Below are 20,001 nucleotides of genomic sequence, written 5' to 3'. Positions count from 1 at the left end.
AGAAGGAGCCAACTCAGTGTCCTTGCATGGTGAAAGGGCAGGCAGCTCCCTTCCACCTCTTCTATAAGGGCTAGTAATCCCATTCATGAGGCAGAGCTTCCTGACTTAATCACTCCCCCCAAAACCCCACCTCTTTATACTGTGGCATCGTGTTTTAGGTTCCAACAGGTGAATTTGGGGGTTGGTGGGGGAACACCAGCATTCAGACAATAGCACCATCCTGACCTCATGACCTGTGGCTAAGTAGGATGGAACATCGTCCTGTCTTGTCTTCCTTGATGTGTATATTAATAAGTCAGGGCTCTGTAGAGAAACAGAATCAACAGAATAAAGAGATATAAGAGGGGGTGTATTACGGGCATTGGCTTATGTGATTATGGAGGCCAAAAAGTTCCACAATCTGTCCTCTGCAGGTTGGAGACCCAAGAAAGCTGGTGATGTAATTCAGTTTGAATCTGAAGGCCTGAGATCAAGAGGAGGTGATGATGTAACTCCCAGTCCAAGGCCAAACGCAGGGGAACCTGGAGTTCTGATGTCTGAGGGCAGGAGACGATGGATGTCCTGGCTCCAGAAGAGAGAGTGAATTCACTTTTCTTCTGCCTTTTTGTTCTATCCAGACCCTCAGTAGATTGGATGGTGCCCACTCGTATTGGATGAGGGTGGATCATCTTTACTCAGTCTACTGATTCAAATGGTGATCTCTTCCCAAAACACCCTCACAGACACACCCAAAAATCATGCCTTACCAGCTATCTGGGTGTCCCTTCACTCATTTAAGAGTACACCTAAAACTAACCATCACACTGGAAAAGATGTATAAGATGTATGTATATATATTAATTTTTCCTCCTCATAGTCCTCTTCTGTTTTATAAAGAGCCTGGTTGGTGATGGTTCCATTTACAATACAGTCCATACATTTCAGAACACCAAATGGGATCACAGAAAAGGAGCAGCTATTACCAACAGATCCTGGATTTGGAGCTAGATGCAGTCAGTGATGAGAAATTACAGTGTCCCCTTTTGGGAAGAGGATGAAAACGTTTTTATTTATTATGGGGAAGGTTGTTAATCAATAGCATTTTGTTGTTCTTGTTGTATGGAAGAGGATGTATGCTGTTGTTGGGCTGTGAACGGCTAGATTGTGGGGCATGTTTGTTATGCTTTGTGGCCACCCAGCATGTTCGCAAAGACTTTTTCTCATTGGGAATGAAGTACACCTACCCAGTGTAGAAAACACAACTTGCTTCCCCAGCCTCCCTTGCAGCTAGTGAGGTAGGAGGTGGGACTCAACTCTGGAGGCGGGGCTTGGACATCAGACCTAATGAGAACTAGCTAAAACAGGGATGGGGTGGAGGAAGCGGCTTTCCATAAGACATGCCCACAAGTGTGCCATGTCAGTTTACCATTGCCATGGCAACACCTGAAAGTTACTGCCCTTTTCTATGGAAGGTACCAAATTTTTCCTAGAAATTTCTGCATAATCCTCCCTTAATTTGCATGTAAGTAAAAGTGGGTATAAGTATGACTGCAGTCCTGCCTCTGAGCTGCTATTCTGGGCACAGTGCCTATGGGGTAGCGCTGTTCCACAGTACCAGTACCTCTGCTGCTGCTGTACACTGCCGCTTCACCAAAAGTTGCTAACACCTCTGGCTCACCCTTGAATTCTTTCCTAGGTGAAGCCAAGAACTCTCCCAGGCTAAGCCCCAATTTTGGGACTCTCCTGTCCTGCATCTCTGGGGCATAAACGTGACAGATCTGCCACTTAGACACACCCACATGAGACTTTGATTCAGGTAAGAGGGAAGCAAGGACACCTACTGCAGACTCGTGTTCTCTGAGGGTGGCAGAGGGGTTTAGTTTTGGTGGGAGGGGCAGTCAAGACAGAGCTTCTTATGAGTAGCCTTCAGCATTGTCAGTTCCAAGCTGGGATGACAGTCACACCTCCCCTGGGGCAAGCGGTGCAGGGTGGTTTGGGTTTGTTTTTGGCTGCATAACCCCAGAGGCTGAGTCTCTGGTTCTCCTAGAGATTTAATTGGCTCTGTTGTTTGCAACCAATAGCACTGGTTCATCACCCACTGCCATGCTCTCCTGAATGCCACTGTGCACCAAGTACTGTGCTGAATGGAGGGGAAGTGGCATTGTTCAGCGCTTAGAGAACGTGGCTTTGGGATCAGACAGACTTAGGTTCGAGTCTGGCTCCACCACTTTCCGGCTGTGTGCAAGTGGCTTTACCTCTCTGAGCTCCTTTGCTTAGGTTATCAGCAGTCTCAGAAGGTTGTGGGGTGAGGAATGACCACAAAGTGTCACCAGCACATGAGAGTTATAGTCTTAGGCCACAGCTCCCCAGGTACACAGGCATAGTTTTGGCCACAGAGGTTTCCAGAAGCCCTATCTCTAGCAGGAGAGAGGCAGGAGTGAGGTGGAAGTTCAAGGTGGGGTCCTGCTGAGCTGCTTTTCATTCCCTGTGTGGGATCCCATTCTCTTCTCCATTCTCCACAGGTCCCAAGCTATCATCTGTGGTGATAGCAGGTTTATCCCACCTGCAGCCAGTGGAACCTTAGGAGACACTGCTCCTCTATTTTATTGCTGACCCTCCAGAGACTTTAGGAAGCAGCTCTACAGGCTGGATACCTCTCAACCTGACCTCCAGAGACTGCAAGGCCCAAGTGCAGGAGAGGATACGGCTACTCACTAACCTTTTTTTTTTTTTTTTTGAGACAGAATCTTGCTCTGTCACCTAGGCTGGAGTGCAGTGGCGTGATCTCAGCTCACTGCAACCTCCGCCTCCCGGGTTCTAATCATCCTAACGATCCTTTTGCCTCAGCCTCCTGAGTAGCTGGGATTACAGATGTGTGCTAATTTTTTTTTTTTTTTTCCCAGTAGAGATGAGGTTTCACCATGTGGGCCAGGTAGGTCTTGAACTCCTGACTTCAAGTGATCCACTCACCTCAGCCTCCCAAAATGCTGGGATTACAGGCGTGAGCCACTGTGCCTGGCGGCTACTCACCAATCTTTCCAGCTCTCCTCTCCTTCCGGACACCCTGCTGAAGTAAGGCATGATGCCGGAACTTGCTTTGGATGACGACATGGAAACAGAAGTGGTACACCACTTCTGGATGGCAGCACTGAAGAGCCAAGGTGTGATTCTCCACCCTGTCTTTTCCCTGGCTCTGGTCAGTCTAGAGGCCCATGTTGATATGGAGGTGCCCCAAGGTCAAAGCCTGGAATTCTGGGTCACCAAATAGAGAATGACTGCCCTGGAGCATCCCCTCAGAGCCCTAGATGTTGAGTCACGGAGGTTAGGAGGTGGTTTGTTACCACAGCAGAACTCAGTCTAACCTGACTTATTCACCAGTCCTGGTTCTAGAAAGCTACATAATCAGGGGGTAGGTAGGCCCAAGAGTACCACTAAGCCAGGATGCCTCACCTCCCATCTCATTGATCCTTTAGAAGGAAGGAAAATCCGGCCTTCCCCAGCAGGGCAGTGCTGCTCTGACCTATGCATGCTTCAGGACATGAGATGTTAGCGAGCTGCTTGGTCCCAAAGAGCAAAATGAGGGAAAGTGAGTGCTCCAGAGACACCAATCATGGTGCCCACCGTCCCACAGCCACCCAGAGGCCTCTGCCCCAGAGCCTAGGATGACAGTGCCCAAGACTCTGGAGTGTGAAGGTGGAAATGCTGTGAGAATGAGGGAGGTGGGGAGAGGGCTGGAGGAAAAAGAGGTGTCATGCAACCTGATATAGCAGAAGGTGAACAGACTGGAAACACAAGAGATTAGTGGAATCCGCACAAGATTTGGGGGAGCAGCCAGACCCCCAGGCCTGTCAGTCAGCCTTGTTTCAGGGTCTCTTGAGCAAGCCCATGTTTCTTCCATTCATAGCAGGACTGTGTAGAAAGGCAGTGCCGACATCCTAGGAACCTGCACCTCCTTTCTGGCCAGTCAACAAATCCACCCATGAGACTTCTCTCCCAGCCCCTCCCAGTCCTGGAAGGTCCTGTCTGACCCTTTTCTACGTATGCAGAGGTAAGTGCCATAAGGAGCCTCATTCTTTTTTTTTTTTTTTTTTTTTTTTTTTTGAGACGGAGTCTCGCTCTGCCGCCCAGGCTGGAGTGCAGTGGCCGGATCTCAGCTCACTGCACGCTCCGCCTCCCAGGTTCACGCCATTCTCCTGCCTCAGCCTCCCGAGTAGTTGGGACTACAGGCGCCCGCCACCGCGCCCGGCTAGTTTTTTGTATTTTTTAGTAGAGACGGGGTTTCACCGTGTTAGCCAGGATGGTCTCGATCTCCTGACCTCGTGATCCGCCCGTCTCGGCCTCCCAAAGTGCTGGGATTACAGGCTTGAGCCACCGCGCCCGGCCAGGAGCCTCATTCTGCATGTGTCTCCGGGGCCTAGAATTCCATTTGGCATGGAGTGAGTGCTCTCTGTATATACTACTTGTGCCATGAAACAATTCTGAGTTCCCCAGGGAGAGCCATCTGCTCCTCTGGAGGCCACCACCTGTCTTCTGAGCTTTTGTCTTCCCGGGTGCCTGAGTCAGCATCTCTGTTATCTGACCCCTTCTGACCTCCCCTGCCCGCCGAGGGAGGGATGAGTCCATACTGCTCATCACAGCATCCCCAGGGCTCAGCACATAAGTGGGAGCACTGGTCCCCGCTGTCCCGGAGCTCCTGTGGCTCCATGCCTGGTGCTCACAGGAAACCACACCTACACAGGCCCTGCTCTTGTAGCCATTACCTTCAGGACCTCTCCTCTTTCATGCCCCTCTGCATCTGACCTAAGACCCACCTATTTGCCCATCCCCCATCCCCCACTGCTGCCCTTGCCTCAGCTCCTGACTCTGGGTAGTCCCCAAAGCCCAGCCCCTTGCTCTGGTCCAAGAGTCAAGGCAGGCCAAGTGCAAAGAAGAGGCTGGGCCAAGGGACACGAGTTGTACTGACTTTATTCCCCTTCACTCTTCTCACTCGCATGCCTGCTGTGCCCCACACTCTGGGGCTGTGGGGTGCCTATACACGAGCAGTTGTCAGTGGTCTCAGCACACGCCTGGGCATGGCCATTCTGCCACCACCAAGCCCTCTGTGAAGGGCACCGTGGAGACTACAGCAGCATGAGCCAGGGTTGAAGGCTCCCAGAACTGTGGCCACAGGGCTTGAGTTCATCACTCTAGCCACCCATCCCCAGCTGGCCTGAGACCAGAGAGCCCCAAGGAGCCTGGTAGACCCAGGCTCCAGGCCTGAGTTCTAGTCAAACTGAGAAGAACTCAGGCTGAGAAGTCCAACTGGACAGTGGGTCCCCCACAGATCTCCTTGGGAGGGGATGATCCTGCCCCCTTCCCCCAGCCCTGGGAAGTGAGGATGGTGTCCCAGTCCCCTCATTCTGACATCTGGGGGCATATATATTTTTTTAAATAAAAAGGAGATGTAAAAGCTAGTAAAACAGGAACCCCTATCCATACTGGAACTGCTGAGGTGCCATTATTGCTTCTGGCCTTGTGGTCTGGCAGGAAAGGAGCCCCCACCAACAACGGCCCAGGTGAAGAGTGTTTAGCACCAGGGACACAGGCTCCTATCCCCAGTGGGTCAGGGACCTCCCAGGAGAGGGGTTGGTTGTGCCCACCTAGAGCTCCCGTGACTGTCTTGACCAGTCCCTGGCCAGCTGTCTGGACCCCTCACCTGATCCCAGAGGGGAAGTGTACAAGAACAGGAAACCCATGTCCCGGGATAGGGTTTCATCCCCACAACTGTCTCTGACCTCTGCTTGTCAGTATGGCCCGACAGGTCTCAGCCTGGCCAGGGCCACTCAGGCCCGCTCAGGCTGTAGTTGGGCCAGCAGGTGATGACACCACCAGCCCCTGTGGGAGACCTGGTGCCAGTAATGGGGACTGGAAACCCACGGAGGTCCCTGCCTACAGCCCACTGGGAGGGATCAACTTTTTTTGGGAAAATGTGAGCCAGCTCCAAAGAGCTGCCAGGCACTGGGACCAGAGGTTAGAAATAGCAACGGGGAGGGAAGTGGGGGGACCCTGAGGACATCACGGAAGCCCAAAGATCAAGGAGTGCAAGGAAGAAAAAGAGCTACAGTAAAGCAGGGGCCTGGAGTCCCCAGCCTTGGGGTGGGGGCCCTGACCGGAAGCCTTCCTCCTTGGGGAGGGGTGAACCTTCTCTCCCCTAGGACAGCAGGGGCGCCCGAGTGTATGTCTACAGCTCCAACATCAATTGGGCAGGGAAGCTGCTGGCACTGTCCCCTCCAAGCCCAGAGAACAACCAGGGTGGTGTGGCTTGGATTATAAATCCTCAGATCACTCGGGCACCTTAGGCCTGCCCAAATCTTTACAGAATAAAGTGCTTCGTTTATTGATGATTAAAATGTCCCCAGCTCCCTGCTCCAGGGCCATGGGCCTCACAAGGAGGTCAGAGGGGTTCAGTCCCCCTAACCATTCCCCCGGGGCCCAAGCCTCTTCCCACTCCAGCCATGCTGGGAAGGCAATAGTATCGGGGAGTGGTGGGGGTTTAAGGTGCAAAGAGTATAACAAACAAAATTGTATAAACACAATAGGAAAGAGCTTAACTAGGAAACATGTAGCTTATGGAACCTTCCTCCCCATATTAAAGGCAGGAATAAAGACATTAAATGACAACAAAAAAGGGTTTCCTATTAGTGCTAGCCTCATGGGGGCAAGCAATTGGGTCTACGCTGTGCCTCCCCAGTCCCCCCAATCCCCCGAGGGGCCTGAACATGCAGGCTCCTTTACCAGCAGTGCTATGGGCGGCCCACCCACTGGTGCAGAGGCCCAGGAGGGACGAGGATGCTGGAGCCAGCCAGGGACAGGTTGTGGCAGGGTCTAGAGGGAGGATAAGGCCTAGGGCGGGCCTTTGGGGGAGCAGAGATGGACACAGCCACACTTGTTCCTTCTGGTGTGGGATATATGGCCAGAGTAGCTGGTGAGGAACTGGGGTGCTCTGTGAGTAGCCACCCCGCCCCTGCCCCACTAATAGCACCTTGAAACCCTACCAACACTGTCCAAGCCTCATCCTAGAACTCTGCCCCCGAAGCTGGTGCTGCCAGTCAGTCTGCCCACCCAGGGTCTGGCTCACAGTGCTGTGAGGCACAGCAGCTTCTGGGGACATCTCTGGGACTCAGGACCCTTGGTGCCACCTGGTGCAGGTCAGGGATCCCTGGGCCTGCTGGCAGCAGAGTGAGTGGGGAAGGCAAGTCCCTGGGGTCCAGCCCCTGCCTGCCCTGCTCCACACAGTGCAGCACTGGTCTGCAGTCTTCGCACCTCGCCACCCCCCCACTCCCCACGCTCACCCGGGTCCAGTCTCAGGCCCTGCCTCAGTGCTTGTGGCCCTCAGACTGGGTCTACAACTCCTCAAGGGTTTGCGGGGGTGGCACACCAACTTCTCCCCAAACTCTCCAAGATGAGGAAGCAAATTAGGGGCATACGGGACATGGGGATAGGCTGCCGAGGCTGACCCAGGCTCCACCTGGCCAACCCCTCTAGTGCAGGCCTTGGCAGAGGGACTGGCCACACCTGCTGCCCAGGCCCCTTTCTTTCTGCTGCAGACCCCCAGCACCCCCCTCACCTGGAGGCGGGTGCTGCAAATAGTTTCTTTTTCCTTCACTTCCAAAAAAAAAAAAAAATAGTAAAGGCTTCAAGGAGTCACAGAAAGTGGGGGCACTTGGTAGTGAGGTGCCCTCCACCAGCTCTGGGGGCCGCCAGCCTACACACCCCTCATAGTCGGGGCCTCAGGCAGGGCACATCCAGCCACTTCTGGACGTGGAGCAGGGCCCGGGCCCGCACTGCTGTGCTCCCCAGAAAGGCAGTGGGTCCCTCCTGGAGTGGGCCCTGGCTCCAGGCCCCAGCGGGTGCACGGGTGCAGCTCGGCAGCTAGTTGTTGGCGTTCATCCTCCCGCCAGTGCCGGCAGTGGTGGGGAAGAGCGGAGGCGGGGGCGGCAGGTGGGGTGGGGGCGGCAGGGTCTGGGGCAGCCCCGGGAGCAGGGGCAGTGCGTGCGCCTGGGGCTGGGTTGGGGGCAGGCCTGGGGCAGCGGAGGTGCCGTCGCCGGCCAGGGGGTGGCTGACGCGGAAGCACTTCTCCTTGTGGGCCTTGAGCATGTTGGAGAAGCGGAAGCGCTGGCCACACACGTCGCATGGGTACGGCTTCTCGCCCGTGTGCGTGCGCCGGTGCCGCTTCATGTTGGGCCGGCTGGTGAAGCTCTTGCCACAGATCTCGCAGATGTACGGCTTCTCTCCTGGGGGTTGGGGATGGGCAGCAGGGCGTCAGTGAGGGGTCGCCACACCTGTCTGGGGCCAGCCTCCGTCTCCCATGGAGCCATAGTTAGACCCAGCCCTGGCGCTCAGATCCTCCCCGACCCTGGGGCATTTTGTGCCAGCCTCACCCAACCCTGGGAAGCAGGAAGGATGGGTAAACGGAGGCCCAGACTTGAGAAGGGGTGTGGCCAAGATTATTCCAGGTGTCCTGAGCGGGGCTGAGAAGGGGTCCCGGCCCGGCATGGGCCTGAGGCTGACCCACGTCCCACAGGGCAGCCGCACCTGTGTGGGTCTTCATGTGCTCATCGAAGTACTGCTTCATGTTGAAGTCCTTGCCGCACCACTGGCACATGAACTGCTTGTGGCCAATGTGGATGCTCATGTGTGACCGCAGCTGGTACTTGTACTGGAAGCGCTCATTGCAGTTCTGGGGGTGGGGTTTGGGGGTGAGGCCCAGGCACAGAGCAGAAGAACAGCCTTTGTGGAGGGAACAGCTCCCCTGTGGCCACAGGGCCAAGGAGGGACACACTCAGGGGCTCCTGGGCAAGGAGATGGGGACGTGAGGGCAAGCCGAGGTGCATCTGGATGGGCAGTGCATGGGCACAAGGAGAGGCCACAAGCACCCAAGACTTAGGTGGGGAATGGAGGTCAGGAAGTGGGAAAAAGCCACAGAGTAGAGGGAATCCCATGCTTAAGGCATGAGGTCCCTCATTCTTCCTCCTGATCAGAAGCCCAGCCCCTGCCCCCACCTCCCCACCTGCAGCTCTGTTGTCTCATCTCTGAGCTCCAGGCCTGGGATGCTCCTGAATCCGCCTCCCCAGAAAGCCTGCTCCTGGGGCTGCAGCCCACACACACTTCCCACCCTGAGTGTGTGGGGCTGGGTTGGGGAAGGACGGGCAGGATGGGGGTGGGCCAGAGAAGAATAGGGGCTGGGCGGGAGTGGGAGGCAGGGGCTGCAGACCTCAGAGGGTGGGTCTCTCTCTTTCTGGACCCTACATTCCGCCCCCTAGCCCTTTGTTTTTCAGCAGCTGCTCTCCCTGATTCCTGCCCCTCCCAGGTGGCCCCTCGGGCAGGCCAGGCAGGAGATGGAAGCTCACCTCACATCTGAACGGCTTCTCCCCTGAGTGCTGCAGGGAGTGCACCTTGAGGGACATGCTGCGCTTGAAGGACTTTCCACAGGTCTCGCAGGTGAAGGGCATGTCCTTGGTGTGGGCTACGAGGTGGGCACCAGCGCCGTCATGTCTTACGGGCCTGCCCAAGCACCCCCACATTGGGCCCAGACCCTGCCTCCTGGGGCAGCCCTGTGCCACCACCCTTCCCTGGGGCTGGCCTTATACCCTGTCACAGGACCTGTGCTGATTCCCAGGAGAGGCCCCCTGCCTCCATGGCTGGGTCTCCTATCTGCTCTGAAGGTCTGCCTCAGACATGCCGGGGCTCTGTGGTTCTTTAGCCTCTGGCCAATTGAAGTGGCCAAGGCTGCCTTGCCCCCAAAGCTTCAGGGAAGGACCCTGGATGGACCTGGCTTCAGCTCAAATCCTGGCCCGACCACTGGCTTCCTGCTCAGTCTCTCTGGGCCTCAGCTTCCTCTTCTATAAAAAGGGACTCATAGTGGTCCTGAGCTTCAGGGATGGTGGGCTTTATAGGGGACCATATGCAGAAAGGCCCTGGCCTCAGGTCCTAGCCAGCAGTCTGGAGGAAGTTAGATGCACTCCTCCCAGCACCCACGGATAGGTGAGGACCAACAAACTTTAAGGATCTGGTAGGAGGCCACTGGAGACAGAAGGCTCCCCTCCAAGCTCACAGACACCAGTCCTGGTTTACCCAGCATGCTCCTGGCTGAGACCTAAGCTGCAGGGTCCCAGCTTCCAGTCAGTTCACTGTCCGCCTTGGCTACCCCTCCCCCTCAAGGCCCAGACTTGGGGCGGGCAAGGAAGGCGGTGCTATAGGGACATGAGACTCTGCCAGGCCCACATACAGCGGGTAGGCAGCCTTGCCTGGGGCAGTGGAGTGGCTAAAACACACACTTGGGGGACCTCCTTACTGTGTCCAGGCATGAACCCTGAGGGGAGGCTGCATTCAGAGAGGCCTGAAGCCCTATGAGGACCAGAAGGTAAGAAAGAATCAGAGGCACAGCTGTCATCAAACTGACACAGGGCCTGTACTAGCCCATACAGCACTTTGTATAATTAGGAAAAGGTATTCCTTTCCCTGGGTGGACACAAGCTCATGCCAGGATGCACAGCCTGGTTAGCAGTGTGCCAGCTTGATTCCAGTTCCCACCTGCCATCTTGTCCAGGCACCCTTGTGCAATGTGCAGCCTGCCCAACTGTACGTGCCAGCCCTGGCTCCAGAGCCTATCCAGGCTACACCTGCCACTGCAACCAACCTCCCCAGGCCTCCCAGATGAGAGGGGCCTCCTCACCCCTTCACATTGCCCTTGGATGTGAAGTCTTTCCCATCCACCAGCCAGAAGCTGGTCCATCTCTATCCTCCGGCTCCATCCCCCAGTGGCCCAGACTTACCAACCATGTGCTTACGCACGTGGGCCATGGTGTAGAACTTCTTCTCACAGATCTCGCATGAGAACTTCTTCTCCGCGTAGCCGTGCACGATCTTGTTATGCTCATGGAGGGACCAAAGCTTCTTGAAAGCTTTGCCGCACGTCACACACTGCAGAGTAAGAGGACTTGAGGCCCTGGGTCCTAAGTCCCCAGGGCCTTGGACCTGGGCAAGCTACTGCCCCCACTGGCCTCAGTTTTCCCACTTGAAATATGTTGGAGGGCCCTTGATGCCAAAAGCCAGCCAGCTCTGATGTTCCTAAGGTTGGGGATGAAAACTCCTTAAACATCCCCAAACACACAGCCTGGTGTCCTCCTTCATCCTTGAGTTAACTAGGGTCAGGGGTCACCTCTTCCAGGAAATTCCCCCCTCTGGGCTCATTTCAACAAGGGCTTCCAAAGGCATCACCTTTGTCTGTCTATAGAGCTAAGGCAGACAACTAGCTGAAGGACCGCCTCTGGTATGGAGGCTACACACAGAGATAACAGGTCCCACAGGGTGAGCCACTATCACTGCTGCCTCCTCCTGCTGGGACCTGTGCCATGACACCATGGATATCCTCAAGTGGATGAGTCCCAGAGGCACTGGCTAAGGAGGACAGCAGGAGTCTCAAGGTCCCATCAAGAAGAGAGTGGACCATATCTCCCCACTTGTTCTCCTGGACCCTTGTCCTGCCCATCTGTGCAGGACAGTCCACAGGGATGGAAGCTAGGCCAAGGCTTGGGCAGAAATTGGTCAGGGTGCCCAGATTGGATGGGGCAGAAGCTTCTTTCTCCTTCAGGAGGGAGACTCAGGTGTGCAGCAGTTAGAGCATCAAAGGGCAGCCCAGGAGGCAGGCAAGTGGGCACAGGTACACAAGGGTGGGGCAGAACACCAGGTGACCCCCAGGTAACACTTTCTCCACAGGGCACTGCAATTAGCAATTAGCTCAGGCAATTAGCACCCACCTACCTGCTACTTTTCCCCCTTCTCCTGGGCCAGAAGAGGTGAAAACCACCCGTGGGAGCCTGGCTGGCCCTGTGCCACCCCACCCTGAGAAGCAAGGCTGGCACAAACAGACTCAGGCTGGCTCAAGGCCCGGCAGCCAGCTCAGCTCCCCTGCTTAGCCCCAGCAGCCTCTGCTCTTCCCAAATTTCTCGCCCAATCCCTTTTCCCCAGGCCCATGAGAGCTGGCATCCCCAAAGAGCTGAAAGTGGGGGCTGCCTCCTGCTGGGATGCCCCCTACTCTATACAGCACTTTTGTGGGAAGTAGAGGATGGCATTCCTCTGGGCAAACCCCTCCTCCCATCGTGTGCTCATTTGTTGCAGTGCACAACCTGTGAAACTATACACAGTGGCCCTGCTGGCCTTCCTACAGCCCCAGTGTTTGTTAAAACCCTGTCTGACTCATCCCACCCAGAGTGGGCTGTCTTCTGGCCTTGTATGCTCAGATAACTCTCCACTGTCATCCTCCCAAGTCCATGTGTCCCCTTTGTCCCTCTGGCCAAGGGTACTGTTTGTTCCAATCCTCTGCACATCTCTTTATACGCCTAACTCTATCCACCTCTCCCAGGGAGCTCGGCTTGATGTTAATCCCTGAGCTCTAACCACCCTGAGAACTAGGCCTGGGCCAGCCTGTCTGGGGGCTGAGTCTGGTCTCCACAGACCATCTAGGCGCTGGGTGCCCAGAGCCCAGTTCTGGCCTAGCCCCACCTGGACAGCCTCTGCCCTGCCCCCAGCCACATGAGGCCCACCTGGATGTTGCGCTCGCAGTCTGTCTGCCTGTGCAGCAGCAGCTCGCTCTCCAGCAGGAAGCGCTTGCCGCACTGGTCGCAGATCTGCATGCGGCTGTGGGTCACATTCATGTGTTTCTCCAGGTACCAGCGGTTGTTGAAAACTCGTGGGCACTTCTGGCATGGATGGTGCTGCTTCTCCTCCAGCTTCACCTTGGCCCCCAGCCCATCAGTGGCTGGCGGCCCTCGGGCTGATGCAGAGGCCACTCCAGGGGGTGGCTTCGGCCGTTTCCCACCCCGCCGCCCAGCTTCCTCAGGTTCAGGGGTGCTCCGGCGCCGGGCATTCTCCCGGGACCGTGTGGCCATGTGACTGTGGGGAGGGGGGTCTGCCCGGCTGCCTCGGCTTCCCCGTGGCCCCTGCTTGCCCCCAGCCTCCCCCTCCTCCCCCTCCTCCTCCTCAGAGCTCTCTTGATCCTGCTCACTGGGCCCTTCCTCCTCCTCCTCCTCCTCTTCCTCCTCCTGCTCACTGTGCCCTTCCTCCTCCTCCTCTTCCTCTTCTCCCTGACTGCCACCCTCTTCCTCCTCCTCCTCCTCCTCCCGTCCACTGCCACCACCTTCCTCTTCCTCCTCTTCCTCCTCCTCCTCCTCGTCGTCCTCCTCCTCGTCGTCCGAGTGTCTCTGCAGCCCGTCCTCCCGGCCCAGAACCATGGTGGCCGGGCTTGGCCCGGCACCTGGCTTCCCCTCTGGCCCCGTGGACACGTGCAGTGTCTGGTTGTTGAGGTTCACCTCCACGATGATCTGGGACTGCTCCCTGCGGCTGTAGGTGCCAGAACCCCCAAGCTCTTCCTCCAACTCTTCTCCACCCTCCAGCTTGCACAAGCTGGCCGGGGGCCCACCGGCCTCCTCGACACCACCCTCCTTCTCCTCCTTAAAGAAGGGCTGGGCTGGCCCAATGGTGGCAGGCACGGTGCCACCAGCAGTCCCTGCCCCGTCCTCAACACGCACCGAGTAAGGGTCAGGGCCCTCGCGGGCGTAGATCTTAGGCAGGCCTGGGGTGTCGGCCTCCTGCTTGATGTCACAGTAGTAGGGCGGTGCAGCTGGAGTGCAGCTGGCAGCCGGCTGGGCCAGGGCCACAGTGCCTGGACCTGGTGGGCCTAGAGAGCGGGCGTCCAGCAGCTCTTGGCAGGACGCAGCGATGTCGGCCATCTGCAGCAACGAGGCGGCGCTGAGCACCTCGTGGACGTTGGCTGCGTTGACCAGCAGCTTGGACGTATAGATGAAGTTGAGGATCTGCTGCAGGCCACCAGGTGCCAGCGCCTCCAGGGACAGCTCCACACGCTGCAGCTGCTTGTTCTGGGTGAAGAGTGAGTGGAAGAACTGGCTGTAGGCGGCTAGCACACCCTTGTGTGCTGGAAAGACGCTGCGCTGGGGCACCAGCACCAAGTCCACGTCACAGAGGTCAGGCTGGAAGAGGCGCTGCTCGTTCAGGCGGCCCATCAAGCAGGCAAAGTGCAGCGCCACATCCTCCACCAGCGAGAACTCGGCCGCCGGGGAGTCAGTTGTCTTCTCAACCAGCAACTGCAGGGACAGAGGGCACAGGAGTGGGTCAAGGCCAGTGGGCCCCTGCCCACCCTTCCCCTAGCACTACCCCCAGCATGGCCGGCCATCCAGGAGGCAGGAGCCCATCACTGGTGGCTCCACTTTACAGCAACAGAGCCGAAGCTCTAGCAAGGAAGGAATTCAAGCCTGAGTGAGTTGCCCTCAGAGCTCAGACTCCACTCGTGACCCTCTGAGGCCGAAGATCAGGTCCTGTCACTTTTCTGGGCCTCTGGGTCGTCTCCTGTGAAATGGGAAAAGTCATCCCAGGAAGGGAAAGAGAAGGAAAGGGGACGAAAGAGAGACCACAGTGACCAACCATCCAGGTTTGCCAGGGACCTGGGCATTTTCTGGGGTGCAGGGCTTTCAGTGCTAGAACCAGGACCATCGCAGGCACACCAGGACTAGGTGGTCACCCCAGGAGGGCCACAGGCATTCCTTCAGTGTTTCCCCAGCCCTGTGGATTCTCTCCACATATTCACTCACACATACCAATACAAACAAGCTTGCCCAGCCCCTAATACCTCAAGAACAGAATCCGGGCTCACTGCTCACAGCCCAGCCTCTGGCTATAGAACCCAAGGGGTAGCACCTGAGGGAACCCCTCATTGCAACAGCCGTGCAGTTGCTACAGAAGTTGAAATCTGTGAAGAAATCCAGCCTCAGGGCCTATACCTTCTCCCTACTCTGGTCCTGCTGCACTGCCTGGTGAGGTCCCGTCATCACAGCCAGGGCTTGGGCCAGGCTGCCCCCAACCCCTGCCTACAGCCTCAGGTCTAGCCCCCAGCAGCTCTCTCTCACCCAGGGGCTCTGCAGGGGTGGAAGGACACAGCTGTGGAACCTGCCTACCATGCTTGCAGGCAAGAGGCCCCAAGGCCTGCCCCAGACCCTTTTCCCTGTAGACCCCCAGACCCCAGGTCAGGTACGGTCCATGTCCACAGGCTCTGGGAAAGCCCTGCCTTGGAGGTCACACCATCTGGGGCTTCCACAGCCCTAGGGGAGGCCCTCAAAGTCTGATGGGTCAGACTATCAGGCCTGTGGGCCACATCCAGCACCTGTGAATTGCCTTGAATAGAGGCCAACTCAGTCACCCCCGGCTCTACCACAGCAGCCTCCCCAAAAGGTGGGCAGCACAGACAGGCAGCCTGCCCAGTCCCTGCACGAGGACCATCGCACAGTGATGTGCAGATGTTCAGTTAATATCCACCAACCACCAGCCCGGCTGGACCAGCCCCACTGGTTCCAGGTTCTGGCTGTCCTCAGGGTCTGCCCAGCCAGGTCTGAGCCTCCTGAATTCAGGAGGTACCTTGCCACAGTATTTTGATGGCCACAAAACTATCAGCTCCATAGCTGTCAGCGCCTCCCTGGGGACCCTGGGATGAATCCTGGCCCCATCCATTCATAGCCTACCCACCCCCCCACCACCCATGCCAGGCCTTCCATTGCCAGGACAGCAGTGGGTAGGCTGGGACTGAGCATGGGTGGTGGTGGTTGAGTTCCTCTTCTCATTCCATCTGAATGAGAGAACCTACCCTGGGCCTCAGGAGGAGGCTCCCTGAGCCACCAGGGGCCACCTGTCTCCAGGCCTGTCCTGGATCCTGCCCCCTACACCCAGCGGCCAGGGCAGCAGCCATCCTGTGCTCCCTCACATCCCAGTCTGGCCAGGCCCCTGGCCAAGGCTACCATCTTCCTCGAGTTCTCCACTACACCCCTTACCCCAGCCAAGAAGCCAGCCATCTGCCCCTCTGTCCCAGGCTGTCCAGGCCTGGCCAATCTAACTGGGACGTGGCACCAAGCCCCTCCCATCTCCCTCCTCTGACTCATTCTGATTCATCTTCTGGGACCAACCCCTACTACACAGATGGAGAAACCGAGGCTCAGAATGAGAGGGTTCCACAATCCGGAGCCCCTGGACTCCCAGCTCTGCTAAGACCACACCTTCCTTGCTAGACTCCACATGGCTGGATTTCTGAGCCTTTAATGACTTAAAAAGCAAGAACACCCCTTCACCTGGAGACCAGTCATGCTTCCTCACACTCACCACTACCCCCTCTACCTGCTTCCTCCTCCCTAGAGCCACTGCACCTGCAGGTCAGTGAAGGATCAGGGTACAACTTGGGTTGCAACAGGGGCTCCTTAGGGTCTCCAGGGGCTAAAGAGTGGCAGGAGAAGTGGCTTGGATAAGGGCTTGCCGAAGCCAGGCCTGTTGGGGGAAGTCCATCCCAGGCAACGGAGCCCCAGATCTCTCTGCTTTCCCTTTATGGAATGCCCTCCACTGCCCACCTGTGCCCACCTGCCACAGGGAAAGGGCAACCTTCCCATGTGCACTTTGGCCTCCAGGCCAAATGAGGCCTGACTTTGGCCCTCTGGCCTCTCAGCAGGAAAGGAGGGGAGTGCTGCCTCAAACACTCCATTGCTAAGGTGGTACCCTCAGACAAGCCAGCACCATCCTTGGCCCTTGGGGGGCCCTAAACCTCACGACCTGATTGGACTCTCTTGACTGGGCACAGAGATGCTGCCCAAGTCTACAAGTGGCAGCCCCTCAGCAGGGTTCAGCCACCTCCGTGTCTGGCCCTACCACACAATGCCCACCAGCTGTGCTGGCCTCCACGGCCAGATGTGCTAGTTCCCGGAAGCAATGGGTGCCTCTCCCCATCCGGCTGTGCCACCTGCAGTCCAGGTCACTCCAGCCTAGCTAAGATGCAGGACCAGGGAAGTGGTCAGGCACTCTGGTTGCCAGGGGGTTTCATGCCTTCAAACCCTTGCCCCAAGTCAGGCTGGGGATTGGCCAGGTGCCAGGGACATCTCTCCAGGCTGCTCACCCAAGTCAGAGCCTTCTACACCTGAGGGGTACCTTGCCTCACTGAGGAGAAGCCTCATCTCTCTACCCTGCCTCAGAGCCTCCCTGGAAGGCCCCATGATGAAACCTGGGGAGTCCATCTGCGCCCCCCTCCCATGTCAATTCTTTCTACGCTGGGCAGCAGTGGATGGGCCCAGACTGAGCAAGGGGGCACAGGCTCATGACCTCTAGGCTCCTCCTTTTGGTGAGGGAGTGTCTATGCCAGCCTCCTCTGTGCACATACCTCCCCTCTTTCCCTTGGAGATAGACCCAGAGAGGGCGGGGGATCTGCCCAAGGTCACACAGGAGTTGGTACTGGAGCTATGGGTGTCCTCCCACACCCCCTTGGCCCGGGTCATCCCGAATCCCCAGGCAGGGCGGCTCCAGCGCCCACGTGGCCCAAGGCCCAGGCGGGAATCCGACTCCCTCTTTCCCCCATTACCCAGCCCGAGGGCGGCGCCGTCCGGGCGCAGGGGAGCACCCTCCTTTGCCGGTGCCTAGCAAGACCTCAGCCTCGAGCGCCGGCGCCCCCACCCCAGGAATTTAACCCCCTCCCCACCGAGAGCCGCGCCACAGCGCCGCATTCCCAGCCCGCGGGACCCAGCAGATGGAGCCGGGAGACCGGGGGAGGGGGAAGATCCCTCCAGCCCCTCCACCAGAGCCCGCGGGCAGTGCGCCTGGGAGGTCAGAGCTGGCAGGTGGGCGGATAAGCGGGGGGACAGGCAGGGCCCTGCGTACCATGGTGCCGTGGCGCTGGGGGCTCACAGGGCCCCGCGGGATCGCGCTGCCCCCGGCGGCCAGGCCGGGGCCGCTCCATGAAGCGCCGCGCTGGGGGCCGCCCCCGCGCAGGGCCCCGCGACCATGGCCCCCGGGGGCGCGGCCGGGCAGGCGGAGGCGCAGGGCCGCGGCGAGTCCAGCGCCGAGCAGCTGCGGCCCCAGAGCCTCGGGCGCGGCGGGCGGGGGGCGCGGGGCGCCGATTGGAGCCCGCGCGTCAGCTGGGGCCGCCGTCTGGACGCTTAAAGGGCCAGGCCGCCTGCGTGCCGGCGGGGGGCGCGGACACGCGTGGTGTGCGCCGTCCCCTTGCAGCCCGCCCTGCTGCAGGCTGCCCTCCACCCCTCAGCCCCTGCTCCAGCCCCCAGCCCGTCCCCACTGCTCATATCCGAGCAGATGGACCCCGGCCCCACCCTCCCGTGCTGAGCCTCCTTTCTGCCGGGAAGTTCGTCCGGGAGTCAAACATCGGTGCCCTCCGGTTGCGCCACGGAGGGGAAGCTGCCGTGAAATCAGGAAGCTGAGAGCGCCGGGCCCCGGATCCGATCAGAAAAGGCTTCCACCCGCTTCCCTGAGCGATCCCACGCTGATCCTACTGAACCCCGCACCCCAGCCGCGCTCACCACCCCCACCCTCTTGCCTGGGCTGTTCTGACCTGGGGGTGAGTCTGGGGTCCCCAACTGGTCCAGTCTCCCATCCCTATCCCAGGGCGGCGCAGGGCTCATTTTGCTCTGTGCCTCCAGGACTTGGCTCCAGTGGACCCATACCTACCTGGTGGCCTCATGCTGCATAGGGCCACCCAGGGCAGGAGATTTAAAACCCAGGACTACAACTGCAGCGATCAAGTCCTCTAAGGTGACTGGCCCAGGACCAGGAGACAGAGGGACCAGAGGAGTAGGGGCCAGAGGCTCAGGCCCCACTGTGCCCCTCTAGCCGTGTGACTTGACCACTGCTGAGTGGCCCCCCCTGCTCAGCCTTTGCTGGGGAGATGCAGCCAGGCTTGCGGAATGCTGCTCTGGCATGGACACCCGTGGGGGCAGGGGGCTGGCTCTGTTGGCAGGAGGCTGTAAAGGAATGCCGCCAGGCTGAGCAGGCAGCAGGGTGGGGACCACGGGGCACTAGACCTGGCAAGGTCTGGATGGTGACTGGGCCACCGTAGAGGAAAGGCCTCTGTGAGCATCCCCTACTCCTACCCCAAGTTGACTACTGCCCATCCTGGGTCACTCTCATGTTGCCCCCATCCTGATATTCCGCACCCCTCCCCACATACGTGCGCTTATGTTTACATACAAGTCCATGTCCAGCTGCAACAGTATCTCCTGGGTATGCTGCCCTACTCATGAGTGGGCAGGAACTCTGGCGCTGGCTCAGGGTGACTTGTTTCTAGGTGCCAGAGGAGAAACAGAGGAGAGACCAGGGTCTTAGGCAGGTGCCATGAAACATCCTGATGGTCTGTCCCCTAAGACTGCAAGGGCTTCCTCCCCCACCCCCACTCTCCACCAGAATCAGAGGGCTTCAGGACAAGGCTATCCCAGAGCCAGAGAGAAAATGTCTCAGGGGCCAAAGCTGGGGCATCTGGAAGCCCCTGGCAGCTGCTGCAGACATCCTGCACCTGCATGGGTGCACAGACAGCTGGCCCAGCTCCCAGAAACCCCAGGTTAAGGCCAGGCCAGAGCAGCTTACATGCTTCTGACCAGCTAGCCCCCTGAGGGCTGCCTTCTGCCTCTTCCTCCCAGCCCACTTCCTCATCTGACTCACAGTGGATCCTAGCACTGGCCCAGGAGGTAGTAAGGGAGGGGCTGTGTGCCCATTGGTTGGATAAGGACTCTGAGGCTCAGAGCAGGACAAATCACTTAGGCATCAACATCAGGAACCAGCGGAAAGGGAGGTGGGGAGAGGGGACCTCTCCACGGGCCGGAAGAAGCCTGACAGAGAGAGCTGCATGGGACATTGCTAGGCCCACTGCCAAGTCAAAGCTTGACAGAGGGTGTGGCCAGCATGACTGAGGTAGTGATGCTGGTGGCCCTGTGGGGCCTTGTTGGGGCCTTGGCTCCAGCAGTCAAGCTGCAGGAAGGGCTGGAGGTTGGGTGAGAAGGGAGGGGACGGGTGGTAGAGGGGCACTCAGTCTCCCTGAAGGCCTCGGCTATTCCCCTTTTGTTTCTCTGGCCTGCAGCTCATCGGCTGGGGAGTCCCAGGGCAGAGCCTGAGCTCTGTGAGCAGCTGTGGGCACCTGGCAACATTGGACCTGGCAGGAAG

The 20,001-nt window shown here is 58.2% G+C and overlaps 2 protein-coding genes across 12 annotated transcripts in view; one reads left to right on the top strand and one right to left on the bottom strand.

Annotated features, from left to right (window-relative positions):
- Positions 1-4,926: 4,926 nt before the first annotated feature.
- Positions 4,927-18,684, bottom strand: ZBTB47 (zinc finger and BTB domain containing 47). 5 transcript variants are annotated; one of them, XM_065540437.1, is made up of 6 exons: positions 18,517-18,684; positions 12,564-14,120; positions 10,794-10,941; positions 9,369-9,484; positions 8,554-8,770; positions 4,927-8,252 (listed from the first exon to the last, which is right to left on the bottom strand). In XM_065540437.1, the coding sequence occupies exons 2-6, from the start codon at positions 14,037-14,039 to the stop codon at positions 7,891-7,893; spliced, it is 2,319 nt and encodes a 772-aa protein (XP_065396509.1). In that variant the 5' UTR covers positions 14,040-14,120; positions 18,517-18,684; the 3' UTR covers positions 4,927-7,890. The 5 variants fall into 5 exon arrangements, 4 of the variants coding, with proteins under 4 accessions (XP_065396509.1, XP_065396510.1, XP_065396508.1 ...); XM_065540438.1 differs by having other exon boundaries at positions 8,554-8,698; XM_065540436.1 differs by lacking the exon at positions 18,517-18,684 and adding an exon at positions 17,716-17,928.
- The window catches only part of LOC102125177 (uncharacterized), a 34,090-nt gene continuing 31,503 nt past the window's right edge, over positions 17,415-20,001 (top strand). For 4 of the 7 annotated variants that reach the window (XR_010585092.2, XM_045386433.3, XM_065540446.2 and 1 more), the window contains exon 1: positions 17,609-18,406. Coding sequence is in view for 3 of the 7 variants with exons in the window: in XM_045386433.3 (XP_045242368.2) it covers positions 17,717-18,406 (690 nt within the window). In the remaining 4 variants the exon portion in view is untranslated. Of the gene's footprint in view, positions 18,407-18,488; positions 18,601-20,001 lie in introns of all 7 variants that reach the window. The other 3 variants (XR_012431057.1, XR_006696124.3, XR_012431058.1) reach the window with 2 other exon arrangements.

This window comes from Macaca fascicularis, chromosome 2 (assembly GCF_037993035.2).
Source record: "Macaca fascicularis isolate 582-1 chromosome 2, T2T-MFA8v1.1".
Classification (NCBI taxonomy): Eukaryota; Metazoa; Chordata; class Mammalia; order Primates; family Cercopithecidae; genus Macaca; species Macaca fascicularis.
This window is presented reverse-complemented; position numbering and strand designations above follow the sequence as displayed.

Coding starts and splice junctions, on each gene's coding strand:
- ZBTB47 (XM_065540436.1), bottom strand. Junction 10,942..12,563: donor ACTGCGAGCGCAACATCCAG/GTGGGCCTCATG, acceptor CTTACTCTGCAG/TGTGTGACGTGCGGCAAAGC. Junction 9,485..10,793: donor CGTGCGTAAGCACATGGTTG/GTAAGTCTGGGC, acceptor CCCACCTCGTAG/CCCACACCAAGGACATGCCC.